We start from the raw sequence: 13,952 nt of genomic DNA on the forward strand, positions 1-13,952 counted from the left end.
GCTACAGTCTCCTCACCATGGGGAGGAAGAACAAAGGGACTCTATAGGCTACTCAGGACCACTGGGGAGAAGTAAAACTGCATTCTCTTCTTTACCTGACTCTGATCCTCAGCCATTATCACATGTTTTATAAATTCACTATTTTACAATTATTTAGGAGGTTTTTCAAAGTAAGATTTTAGGATCTTAGAATTATTCTCTATTTGTTTTAAGAAATCGCAAGAAATTTTCTGAACCAAAATATTTCTGAACATACAGAGATGAATTTTAAGTTAAAGAACTTTAAAGAATTTTAAACTAAAGAACTTCTTTTTGAAAAAGTATCAAGCATCTCCTGTATTCAACGTATCCTATATTATTCACAATTCATGGTGCATTTGATCAGTTATAAACAACAGACTATATAGCCATGTTTTAAATGCTCAAAACCCAAATAGATCCTGAAGGAAAGACTACTCCAAAGAAGGGGAAACATGGGAAATGAGTAGTACCAAATGATCTTTTTATTATTCACTGAAAAATACAGGTCTGCAAAGAGTCTACTGCATTGTGTATGGAATGCAAGGTTGGATGTTGCAACTGTATAGGATGGAATGTATAACTTTTATAAACTGTTACATATTTTACACACAGACAGTCCCCAACTCTTCTAAAATTTACTAGAAGTAAAACCTCTTAGTAAATAAGAAATATAAGCATTTGTAATCATAAGCAAAATGTTCTAAGCAAAGCACTTCAAAATATTTTTTTGTGACATCTACCTTGTCTACCTGGAAGTAGGAATGGTGGGTCCCAGAAAAAACTAAGTAAAAGCCAACACCCTTGAGGAATTCTTCCCAGGAAGCAGGCTGCTAGTACCCTAGACAGGTTGCCACCCTGGCTAGTTGGCAAAGCTTCAGTGTCACCCTGGGGCCCACACTGACTACTAAACCCTGTTTGGGGGCTGGGCTGAAGTAATTGGAAGGAGTACTAGTTACAAGGAATCTTCTGTCACAACTGCATACGTTGCATCCACTCTATAGATAAGAACACCTTGTTTTTCCAGTGTCAATCTGCCACTCTCAGCAGTCACTGGAATGTGCTTGAGAAGAAAATTAACACTGGGAACAGAAATCATTTTCTATGCATTCTGCAGATGATATCAGTACTTCCTTTCAGTCATGTTTTCAAGAAGGTCAAAAGGGCCATTGCTACTATAACACCTAGGCCAGGATCAAGGCAATTGGACATCTCTGGTTATGATTACTCAACTGAAATAAAAAGTATAACCTATATTAGAAAACAACAGAATCAGTATCAGTTAATTACATGGCAAAATATTTAAGCACTGCAACAATATTCAAAATTCCAAGGTCAATGTTAACTGTCCACATTTTCCACCAAACAGAAAAATCCTGCATGGAGGAAAGCATGCAGCACCAACACCAACTCCTCTCCAGTTATTACCAGGACTCAGAAAGATCTGTATAGATAACAAATGCAAAAAAAAAAAAAAAGGCATTTCAATACAAACATAGCAACAGAGGAAGTCTACACCTCCCTCTAGGCTTCCTTGGCAGATGGCAAAGCAGCCTGTTTGAAACAAGTGCCTGAACTGACCTTGGTAATATTCACATTCTAAGAGAAATCAGGTCTACATCATTCCCTTATTCATAGGTAACCAAAGATTATTAAATAATTTCCTGAACTAAGGCAATAGTCTGACCATAAAAAACTTCTGAGTTTTTATTAAATGAGATGATACAATATTTCAGCTTCTTAATATTAAGTTATTGGTGTACAGAGAACTTGATCAAAGCTCCAATATGAATAATATTAAAATCTCAGATTTTAGATATAGGAAAATATTTTATCAGAGTATTCACTTAAGAGATTTATATATAATTCAGGCTGGGGATATAGCTCAGTTGTAGAGCACTTGCCTAGCATGCATGAGGCCATGGGTTCAGTCCTCAGTACCACAAGAGAGAGACAGAAAGAGCAGCGGGAGAGAAAACGGGGAGGGAGAGAAAGAGGAAAGGGACAGAGACCATGTTCTGCTAAGAATAAATCCCAATTCTATGGGCATCTTATTCCCCTTAACTCTGTACAGTAAAATTCACTGTTCAGTTACTAAGTCCTTGTCTCTTCTAGTCCAAGAATAATCTTGTATAAAGCTGGAAAAAAAAAACCTGTGAACTCCAGCAGAAAATACTAGTACTGGTGCTGTAGTTACCTTTAGGGGAATAATTACAATTACTTATTAGGCTGGTAGAAGCTCTACTCCTTTTTCATCTCTAGATTGACATATTCTAGTATTTTAAACACGGTGAGGTTTCATTGACAAAACTCTAGTCCATGAGTAAAGTTCTGGCCTCTGGAATGATGTACAGTTTGCTCAAAAAGCTGAATGCACTTCTATTTAAAGCACATTCATTATTTTTTCCCATCATGGTTCTGTCACATTCATTCATCTAGTGTGTTATATTGAACCCTTCATTGCTGCTTTTTTTTCTTTTTCTTTTTGGTGGGGGGGACCTTCTTCTGCATATATAGGATTCACAGAAGTATCCTTTTAATGTATAAATTCCATTTCACAGTATCAGCTCTCCAAAGACAAAAACTGGGAAAAATTTCCAGTTAGTATAATCATAATTCACTAGGATTTCCTCTCCATAAAGGAAATTTTAAAAATGTTATTTAGAAGCTGAACAAACACCTTGGATATTCTTCTAAAGAGAATGAATGCTATATCACTGCTATCAAAACCCAGATACCTAATAAATCTAAAGATTATATGGATATGTAATAGCAAAAAATCTGGCAGTTTAAAATACATTTTTACAATTTTATACTATACCATTTGGGTAAAGGAGCTGTTTAGAATTGTTAATGACAACTTTGTCTGCCTGGATGCTGGCTGGCTAGATTCAGCTAAAAACAGTAACAGGAGCAAATGAAAAGTGTCCAAGAACATCCTTTTGGCTTATTTTCCTTGAGCTTTTGGTCACATTTCCACCAGCTCTAGGGAAGCCTGTCCCAGGGTACAGTTCTCAGTTCTCTGTTCAGTTGCTTAGGGATAAAACACGGGGCTTTACCTCACCTAATCCAGTACCTGGCACTCAGTAAACACTGCAGCTTTAAACTAAGAAAAGACTCAAAAGACTTTGCACAATTCTTGATTTTGTACTTTCCAAGGAAATAAAAAATTAATCTTAAACTGAATTTATACTTAAAAAAATGCAGTGCCTCAAAAAAGCAAAATCTAGAATGGAAAAATTTCAGGAGAATATACCTTATTAATTTAATCTTACTTTGGCTAAATTATCAGAGTAAGTCAGTGTAATTTATTATTGTATTGAGAAGCACAGTCTACCATGTTTTTCTAAGATGGTATTAGTGAAATATATGTGAATGGTTCAGAGGTGATAGCCCTTTAGCCTTTTGTGAATTCATAACATAAAAAGATAAAGGATAACTAGAATTTGACATTCAGAAATGTACTTGCTTAGCACAAGTTGAGTCAGGAGACAGTTAAATATCAGAATCTCATTTACTTAGGATATTAAGAAGTGCTTTTCAGCCTTGCCACACATCAGAATTACTTGGAAGCTTTCAAAAATTACCAAATGCTCAGGCCAATTAAATCTGGAGTGGAGAGCCCGGAATCAGTATTCCTTCTGTTTCCCAGGTGTCTCTAACATGCAGCCATCACGCAGACCACAGAGGCATCCTTTTGAGAGACCTGTTTCTTGAAAGCCAAGCAAATGGAATTCCTATCTAGATAGCTTTGCTTTTCCAAAATTCCACCAGAAAAGGGGATTTCTTTCTTTCTTACTCTTTTTAGAAAAAGGCACTGTTTTGCTTCCTCTATTGACACAGCCTGCTGTTGGTAGGAACTGATTGTTGGAGGTTATCTAGAACGTTGGTGGTAAAGAAGAAAGTCCTTGTCTTGGCAGAGCAGGCAGAATTTCAGGCTTCGGCAGCTGCCTCCAGCAACAAAAAATGCCCAGATGCCCATGAACACCATGATTACGTATGCTGACACCAGATTTATTCCATAGTGAGGACTTAGGAAGGTCTGCAAAGAAAAAATAAATCAACTTGGGTAATAATACAAGCTTATTAAACATGTGGAATAACCAAAGACAGGAAAATATGGAATATTCTCAAAAGCTAGACTGTTGTTTCAACAAACTACAATGCATGTCATGTGTTAAGAATCCACAAAAGCATCCAGAACCAACTAATCAAGAAAGACTTGTCTGTAGATCCTGTGCTTTGCTAGCTTCTACTGACAACCCTAGATGATAGTCACTTGCCAAAACCTAATGGAATACTCAGTAGAAGACACATGTTATAATCTAGCCCAGGTTGGTATCCATTTCTGTGTTAATTGTCTATTAGAATTTTCAAGAAAGTGAGGCAAGTCCAGATTAGTATGAATCCTTAGTATTTAAGGAAACATGTGGAAATTGAGTCTCTTTTACAGCTGGACAATTGCTATTGTACAAAAGTTTATTCATTTACAAAATACTGATAGGAGCCAGGCACTGTGGTGCATGCCTGTAATCCCATCAGCTCGGGAGGCTGAGACAGGAGGATCTCAACTTCAAAGCCAACCTCAGCAATGGCAAGTCACCAAGCAACTCAGTGAGATCCTGTCTCTAAATAAAATACAAAATAGGGCTGGAGATGTGGCTCAGTGGTTGATTTTAACCCCTGGTATGCTCCCTGACCCTGCCTCCTGAAAAAAAAATATTGATGGAGGTGTAGTTCACTGTAAAGAAGATATTTAGCATGCACAAGATCATGGGTTCAATATCAGCCCTAAAACAAAACTAAATAACAACCACCACATCAAAAACCTCTCATGGAGTGCCAAAAGGCACTGGGTCATGCATTAGTGAAGGCCAGAGTCTTCATGCTAATGGAACTTATAGACTAGCCAGTGGGGCAGGTAATGAACAAAGAAGTTAATTACAAATCACGATGAATGCTAAGACAGAATAATTATAATTGTGATGATGTTAGGTATTAAGAACAGGCTTATATACTTAGGTTGGTCAAGGAAGATCCTAAGAAAATAGCATTTAAACAAAGACATATGGGAGGAGAAGTGAGCTAACCCTCTGTAGGCCACAGGAAGGATCAGAGAAGGAGGCAAAGAGCTGGATACCATCAATAACTGAGAAGAGTCAGTATTAATGATGGTTAGGAATATGTAGGATCAGCAGATCAGGTCAGAGAGGAAGGCTGGGGTCAACTATGCAATGTTTTGGTAAGGAGCATTAATTTTGTCCTCAGTGCAATTGTGGATCATAGAGGGGATTTAGATTGTGGTCCTGAATGACTTTAGATTTTTTAAACTAAAGAGAATGAGTTAAATAAGGCTATGGTGAGAGAGAGAGAGAGAGAGAAAGAGAGGAGAGAGAGAGAGAGAGAGAGAGAGAGAGAGAGAGAGAGAGAGAGAGAGAGAGAAGAGAAGAGAAGAGAAGAGAAGAGAAGAGAAGAGAAGAGAAGAGAAGAGAAGAGAAGAGAAGAGAAGAGAAGAGAAGAGAAGAGAAGAGAAGAGGGGAGAGGGGAGAGGGGAGAGGGGAGAGGGGACAGGAGGGAGAGGGAGAGGGAGAGGGAGAGGAGGGAGAGGGAGAGGAGGGAGAGGGAGAGAGAGAGGGAGAGGGAGGAAGAGGGAGGGAGAGGGAGAGGGAGAGGGAGAGGAGGGAGAGGGAGAGGGAGAGGAGGGAGAGGGAGAGGGAGAGACACTAGTTAGTAAGTTACTGCACTGAATGAGGAAAGTACAGGATGATGACTTAAGATCAGGATAGTGTGATGGAGATGAGAAGATAATATGAACAGGCGGAAGTTGCTAATGGACTGAATGTGAGGGGAAGGAAGAATCCAAGATTGACTCTCACATTTCTGGGCTTTAGGTAATGGTGGTGACATTTAATCAAGTGTCAAAGACCTAAGGAAGATCAAACTTGAAAGAATTGGCAAATCACCAAGCTTGGAAAGATAGGTGGGAATCAAGTCCATAGAGGATATATTAAGAGTAACATCCCGTGAGAGTTTGAAAGGCAAATGTCAGATAAGTGGTTGTATATATAAATATGGGGCTCAGAGGACAGTCCTCAGCTAGAAAAAAAAATGTAGAAGCATAGCCTACAGAAGGAACTTGGCCACAGCCATGATCGTGATGATGCTGGGAGCTATGGTCTCTACAAAGAGATGGTAAGAGGCAGGGCTTCAAGACTGTACCCTGAAATAGTGCAACATGTATAAATTATTTGTAAGAACAGGAGCCAGTAAAGGGGTCTGAGAAAGAGTAAACAGTGAGGTAAGAACAAGTCAGCACAGTGTGGAAGAGCAGAAGTGAAAGAGGGAAATGAGGGGGGTGGTCAACTCTTTTTAAAGGCTGCTGAGATGAAAAAAGAACAATGTTGAAAATGAAGGTTCTTTTTGACCTCAACAGGTACAGTTTTAAAAGGATTGTTGAGCAGAAGGCACAAGGGGCTGGAAGTCTGAGTGGTGAAGAACTGGAGACAGAATTTGTGGAGATCTGCTGTGATGATAAACAAATAGGGAAAAGGCAGTACTGAGGAGTTTTATTTAAGACATGTCTGTGTGCTGATGAAGAGGGAAAGGCTGGCCATGGAGGACAGGGGCACAACCAAGGGTGGGAGGTCCTCCAGCAGGGGACAATGGAGCAGGGCTGGAGCCCAAGTGGAGGGACTGACCTTGGAAGGTGGGAGGGACAATTCCTCTGTTGGACCAGAGTTGAGCTGGGGGTGTGGATTCCCATGTAGTCCCACCATATACACTTAAAGAAGGAGAGGATCTGACTAAGTTTGTTAACCTTTAACACAAGTGCTTTCAAGTATCTCCAAGGTGCCTGCACATTCCCTTGGCTAAGGCACTTATCTTGACTCATCGGCTCTGCCCAGGGAAATGCACTGATTTTGTGGACAGCACCTTATGCAGAAAGAATACTTTTCTCAAGAGGCATCTGTGGGCATCCGTTAGGCATTGAGCATTTCTGATTATTTTTTCAGAATAACTTTATACTCAAGTCCCATAATTTAATTTATATTGTAGAAGGCTAAACTTGTTTTGCTTTTTCTTTATAGTTTGTTTCTTTAAACAATTAAAAAAATTCATGATTGTTGTAGAAAATTAGAATATACAAATGAGAAAAATAAACAAATTTTAAAACTTGAAATTCAGCATGGTTAATGTCTTATTAAACAGAACACAAAAAGTGAAACCATAAAGAAAGATTGATCAAGCTGGGTGTGGTAGCACAGCCTATACAGTAGCTCAAAAAGCTGAGCCAGAAGATCACAAGTTTGAGGCCAGCTTCGGCAACTTAGGAAGACCCTGTCTCAAAATAAATAATCAAAAGGGCTGGGGATATAGCTTGTGGTAGAGTGCTTACCTAACTTGTATGAGACCCCAGGTTCAATCCCCAGTACTACCAAAGAAAAAAAAAGTGAAGACAAACCATGCCATAAAAGTTATTTGCAATATATACACCTGACAAAGGATTCTTTCATAGAAAATATAAGAAACTTCTAAATATATAAAAAAAAGAAAAAGACAATCCAAAAGATAGGCAAAAAATTTCAACAAGCACTTCAGAAAAGGATTATCCAAATCACAACTAAACTTGATATTTTCAACCTCCTTAATCATCAAGGAAATGCAAATTAAAGTTTAATGTGGTACCACTGCGTTCCCAGCAGAATGAAAGTGAAAGTCATACCAAATGTTGGTGAGGAGGTAGAGGAATAGAAGCTTATAAGTTAAAAGTTGATACAAATTGAGTGGTATGAACAGCTGACATATGTACACACTATGCCCCAACAATCTACTCCTAGGAATACACCCCCCCAAAAAAGTGTACACATATATCAAGGGACATTTACTGAAATGTTCATAGAAGTCTCTCTTCACAGTAGTTTAAACTGAAAACATCATAAATGCCTCTCTGCTGTAGAATGGATATTATGGTATAAAGAGCAGAATGCTGCAATGAATGAGCAATCTATAGTTATACAGTGAATATATAGCAAATTTATAATTATTAGTGACTGCATTATGAATCTTATAAACATAATAGTAATTAAAAGGAGTAAAGTAGAACAGCAAATATTGTATGCTTCTGTTTACATGAAATACTAAAAGGCAGAACCTGGCTGTGGTGGCATAAGCCAGGATTATGGGTACCCTTGGTGGGGTTAGTGATTGGAGGCACAGAGGCTCCTGAGGGGTTATAAGGTTTTGATTTTAATCTAGGTGCAAGTTACATAGTTATGTTCACTGTGAAAATTCACCAAGATATATACTTCTGATCTGTGTATGCCACACACACAAACACACACACACATACACCTATAGTGGACTTAATATATATAGTGTGCTATATGTGTGTATATATATATATATATTAAAATATTTTTAGTTGTAGATGATACAACACCTTTATTGTACCTCTTTATGTGGTGCTGAGGATCGAACCCAGTGCTTTACACATGCTAGGCAAGTGCTCTACCACTGAGCCCCAGCCCCAGCCCTATATATGTATGTATACACACAAATATACATAAAATATATATATATATTATTTTAGTGAAACAATTACTTAAATTGTCTTTCTCTGAAATCTGTCATTCAGAGATAACTATTGTTAACATTTTGGTAAATAAACATTCGAACTTCCTGGGTTCTTTTTAAAACCATTAAATATGATAACATCCACCATTAATATTCAATCAATATTTATTGGTCACCTGTGTGCCAAGGATTGTTAAAAAGACTGAAATAGTAAGATCCCAATCTTAATGATCAAACTCTAGTTGAAGAGAGATGTAAAAACTGTATTAAATAAAATAATTCCAGCTAAGGACAAATGTTATAAAAGAGCAGTGAATAAGGTCCAGTGATAGTGCCAAGTCTGGAATGTGCAGCTTTTCCAGATGGGCTTTACAAAGAATGATCTAAGTTAGGGAGAAGACAAAGCCCTGTTGATAAGAACTGTGGAGAGCAGCAGGAGATTAAGTTTTGCAGCAGCAAGATTGATAAGAAGCTTAGGTCAAACAAAGAAGCCTTGGTTTATTCCATAGGCTTCTGCTACAGATAATGACTCTCTACACTTGGCTTCTAGGACATGTGGCTCTCCGGGGTTTCCTACTTCATCCTACCTCACTGCTTCTCCTTCTCAGTCTTCTTTATTAGCCCCTACTCTTTTCCCCAACCACACTGCTGGAACATCATGGGGCTCAGTCCTTCAGCATCTTCTCTTTTTTACTCCTACTTCTTGTAGTCATCTTTCTTAACCTCTCTCCAGACTTTTTTGCATTCAATTGCTCACTTTGGATGTCCAATAGGCACCTCCAAAATAATGTTCCCCAAACAGAATTCCTGAATTCCCCTCTCAAACTCCCCTCTCTTAGATGATGGCAGCTTCATTGCTTCTGCTGTCGAGGCCCAAAACCTTGGAGACAACCTTGGCTCCTCCTTTTCCTCTCACATGCTTCACCTACTTTATCAGGGAATATTGCTGGCTCTATTTTCAAAAATATGTCCAAAATCTGACCATTTTTCAATTCTCCACTCTTGTCTCACCCATCATTATCACTGTGCATTCTGCTGTGGCCACCTGGCTTCCACAAACATGCCAAGCATGTCCTTTAGTCCTAGGACCTTTGTACTGGCTGTTCAGTCCTGGATGCTCTCAGACAGCCACATGATCAACTCCCTCATCTCTACTTTGCTTTTTTTTGTTTTCCCTTTTAAATGTGTCCTTCACTATAAAGCATACTCTGACCACCTAGTGAAGAGATGTGACATCACCACCTTACACCCTGGATCTCTTTGTTCTACTTTTCCTTTTGTCCAAATCACCAAATACCTTCTAACACACTGTATAGTTTCTTATTTATTATATTTATTGTTTATTTATATATTTATTGTTTATCTGAGTGGATACCAGCAGATGGGTCAGATTCATAAGAACATTTGCTTTCTCATATAACTTTCTTTCTGATTATAAAAGTGCTATGTTATAGAAATTTGGAACATGACAAAAACTATAAAGAATAAAAGAACCTATAATCCCACCACCAAAGATGGATATTGTTAATATTTTAATGTATTGTCTTTATCATCCTTATTTCCCACAAAGATTTGTCTTTACCTATTGCCATCATATTAAGGGTATGCCATCATATTGAGGGTAACCCTGCAGCACTGAAGGGTTTTAGGTGTATGGGGCGGTGGGGGTACAATATGATGGCATTGTAGAAGGATCTAAGGGCAAAGAGCCCAGTATAAGAAAATTTGATATAAACTCTAGGTGCATGGAGAGAAGAGAAACAGGAGGCAAGCATCATCAGGAGGAAGCTTGTGACACTTCAGCTGACAGGTAAAAAGGGTCTGGACAGGCAGTGTCAGGGGTCACACTGATAATAATGACAAATTGCATTAAAAGTGAGATTCAAAGTATTACATAGTATTCTTAAATAGATCTAGTCAAGTTTTTTTTAACTTCACTTTAATGCCAATGAGAAGGAAGTTAAGTCAATATTTTTGTTATTGATCAGAATGTGTGAACATGGTACAACCTTTATGGAGAGTATTTTAGCAATTTTTATCAAGTATTTAAAAGATCTTCATGTGATTTGACTTTATAATTCCATACCCTGGAATCTAAACTACATATGGAAAAAGTTTTATGCAGATAGATGATGAAGACAGCTTCATGATAACTATAGAGAAATATAAACGATTAACCAGTTAAACAAATTATAATTTTTACATAATGATATAAATTTGTATCTTAAAGGATTTGTAATCAGGTGGAAATTGCTCCAGGAGTGTTTGTTTATTTTTTTTAAATGGTGCTGGGGATTGAACTCAAGGCCTTGTGCATGCAAGGCAAGTACTCTACCAACTGACATATATCCCTTGCCCCCAGATGTGCTTTATAATATAAATATAAGTATAAAGCAAAATTATTTCAGGTTTGACTATAACCATTAAAGGAAAGACACATGGAAATAATCTTTAGTGAAATCCACCAAAAAAATAGTGTTTTTTTTTTCTGGAGTAAAACTTAGATGATTCATTCATTCACTTAAATTACTTTTATGACTCCAAATTTTCCCATGAGTATGTACTTCATTTAGAGAGGAATCTACCATTTTAGATATGTGGACTTGAATTCTAAAAAATGTTGTAAGTCAGTGGCAACACTCACCTGAGTAGATACCAGCAGATGGGTCAGGAGAACTAGAAGAAGAATGTACCACTTTTTCTTCTCACAAGCATCAAAAAATATAATGCCCCAGAACACGTGCAGCAATATGATAACCAGCGTCATGAAAGCTGAAAGACAGTCAACCATTAGTGCCCAGTCCTACAGACACCAAAGGCTGCTGAACATTCTTTCATTGTGCACAGGAATGCAAAAAAGAGAAGTGTGAGTCTAAACAGCTTTTCCCCAATTAGCCTGCAGCCCTACTTAAGAAAAAGAACTTTTTCAATTAAAAACAGTAACTTCTGTTGAGTCAAATCTTCTATTACTAAGGTAGGATTTCTCTTTAGAAGTTTTCTTAAAAGGTCAATGGGAGAATAAAATAATATTAGAATTATAATTATCTAAGATTATTTTTAAGCAACTGGCACTAAATTTGATCAGTGTCCACAGATTTTCTTGGGAATACAGCTTCTGTGTGTTATGTGTATCCTATGTTCTCGATAACATTCTTTTATTTAAAAGTGGAAAAATTTAACATATACTGCAAGTTTTAGCATTAAAAAAGTTATATAAATTTCTTATCTGGTCACACAATAAAGAGATCATTAGCACCCACCAGGAGAAATCTAAGTCTGGCAATTCTCTTTCATACTGCTGGCAGATAAACAATCTAGCATTACCAATAAAGTGGAGAACATTCATTCTCTATTTCAACTCCAAGATCTATGCTATAAAACAGTTAGTTCTCAATCAATAGATCACCAGAACCTGAGGACTTACAAGAAGTGCAAAATACTGGAATCTACCACACACCTAATTTAGAAACAATGGTGCTAAGAGCCAATCAATTCCAGTTTAAATAGCCTTCCAGGTCATTCTGATACATGGCCAAGTTTGAGAACCACTGCTCTAGAGAAATTCTTACAAATATTCAAAGGAGATATACACACAAATATTTATACCAGCACCATTCGTAATAACAAAAAACGTTCATCATTGGGGTTGGGGATGTGGCTCAAGCGGTAGCGCGCTCGCCTGGCATGAGTACGGCCTGGGTTCGATCCTCAGCACCACATACAAACAAAGATGTTGTGTCCACCAAGAATTACCTGAATGGTGTATTCACACAATGGACTAATATATGTGATCTAAATATAAATTATCTCAAGAATATAATGTTGAATGAAAAAAATCTGTATAAAAATGCATAGTTTCATTTACTTGAAAAACATGCAAGACAATATTCAAAAGACATAACTGTTGCAATTGGAGGAAGGCAAGCTATTAAATTTGGTGTGACAGTGTCATCATTTTAGTAATTATGATAAATATTTTAACTCAAGTAGGAGCAGAGCAATAGTTTTTAAAACTTTAAGACTATAGAAAACTAAACTAAAATGACATATTTTAATTCCAGAGATGACTCTGGAAAGAGAATTTCTCCTAGAGATAGATCCTGTGATAGTGTTGAGACCACAACAATGCCCAGGAGTTAAGGTTTTAAAGTTTCTTACATCAGAAAGGTGGTAACTGGCACAAAAGCAAACCCTGAGTTTTTAAAATAATTATTATAAAGTACTCACGCTTTAAGGGTTTCTAAAACCTAGATGTCATGAATATTGGAACCAGCCAAGTATGCTCTTATGGTCAAGTCCTATTTGGGAAATGCTCTCAGGAAAAACCTTCAGTCTATTCTGTAAAGCATTATTCTGTATGTTGTAGGCAAGTATCTTCAATATATCATTAGCCCTCAACTTGCTTCCAAATTTTCTGTATTTCTTAGTCCTTCTTGCTAAAAAGTCTTTGATAGGTTGACTTTGTCTCCAAAGTCCAGTACAGACATCTCAGACTAGCATTCAAGGCCCTGTACAATCTGGACCCAAATTCTGACAATATACCTCTACTAATGTATCTTCAAATACATCCTTAAAGTAGAAAACCAGAACTCTTCTTTTCTTTGACCATACTGTTTTTTTTTAACAGATTTATCCTCTTGGCTACATACTCTACACCTCACCAATATCTTTCCCCATTTCACCGCAACCAAATCTTACTTTTATTTAAGATCCACCTCAAATGTAATTTCTTCAGTGGATTCTTCCCTGATGTATACATTTCACATTTTTTTTAATAGTGGGTATTGAAACCAAATTTGCTTTACCACTGAGCTACAACCCCAGTCCCTTTTATTGTTTTTAAATATTTTTGAGACAGGATCTTGTTAAGTTGCCCAGGGTGGCCTTGAACTTGCAATCCTTCTGCCTCAGCTTCCCAAGTTGCTGGGATTACAGGCATGTGCCATAGTGCCTGGCTTCTACTTTGTTTTTTAATCTGTACTCTACACATATTTAGTGAGCACTTAGATAGTCTGGCCTGAATATTATACATAGATCTTTGGTGTCAGACAATCCTGAGTTAGAATCATGCCAGCTCCATTGTGTATCTTTGGACAAGTTATTCAACTTCTCCATTTCCTTCATTTCTAAAGTGAGGATAATACCTCACAGAAAGTATAGTGCTTGGCAAACCACAGCTTTTCAATAAATGTTGACTACTCTGTGCTATGGTTAATGAATAAGCCAGGGTCCTTAGTGAGCCGTACTATAAGGTGGGAAAGTGAAGCAAAGCAGCAAGCAATTACCACATTTATCCAAATCCCCTGAGTATTTGGCTATGTATTTAAAATGCATTCTTTTTCATTCTTAAGATTTTTTTC

General features: G+C 37.4%; 1 protein-coding gene across 3 annotated transcripts in view; it reads right to left on the bottom strand.

The window, feature by feature from the left end:
* Nucleotides 1-481: 481 nt before the first annotated feature.
* The window catches only part of Aph1b (aph-1B gamma-secretase subunit), a 29,786-nt gene continuing 16,315 nt past the window's right edge, over nucleotides 482-13,952 (bottom strand). For 2 of the 3 annotated variants that reach the window (XM_078049504.1, XM_005316660.5), the window contains 2 exons: nucleotides 11,237-11,364; nucleotides 482-4,060 (listed from right to left, as the gene is read on the bottom strand). In XM_078049504.1, the coding sequence (XP_077905630.1) occupies nucleotides 3,893-4,060; nucleotides 11,237-11,364 (296 nt within the window). In that variant the 3' untranslated portion in view covers nucleotides 482-3,892. The remainder of the gene's footprint in view (nucleotides 4,061-11,236; nucleotides 11,365-13,952) is intronic. The other variant, XM_040275980.2, reaches the window with a different exon arrangement.

The sequence above is a fragment of the Ictidomys tridecemlineatus genome, chromosome 5, assembly GCF_052094955.1.
Source record: "Ictidomys tridecemlineatus isolate mIctTri1 chromosome 5, mIctTri1.hap1, whole genome shotgun sequence".
Lineage (NCBI taxonomy): Eukaryota > Metazoa > Chordata > Mammalia > Rodentia > Sciuridae > Ictidomys > Ictidomys tridecemlineatus.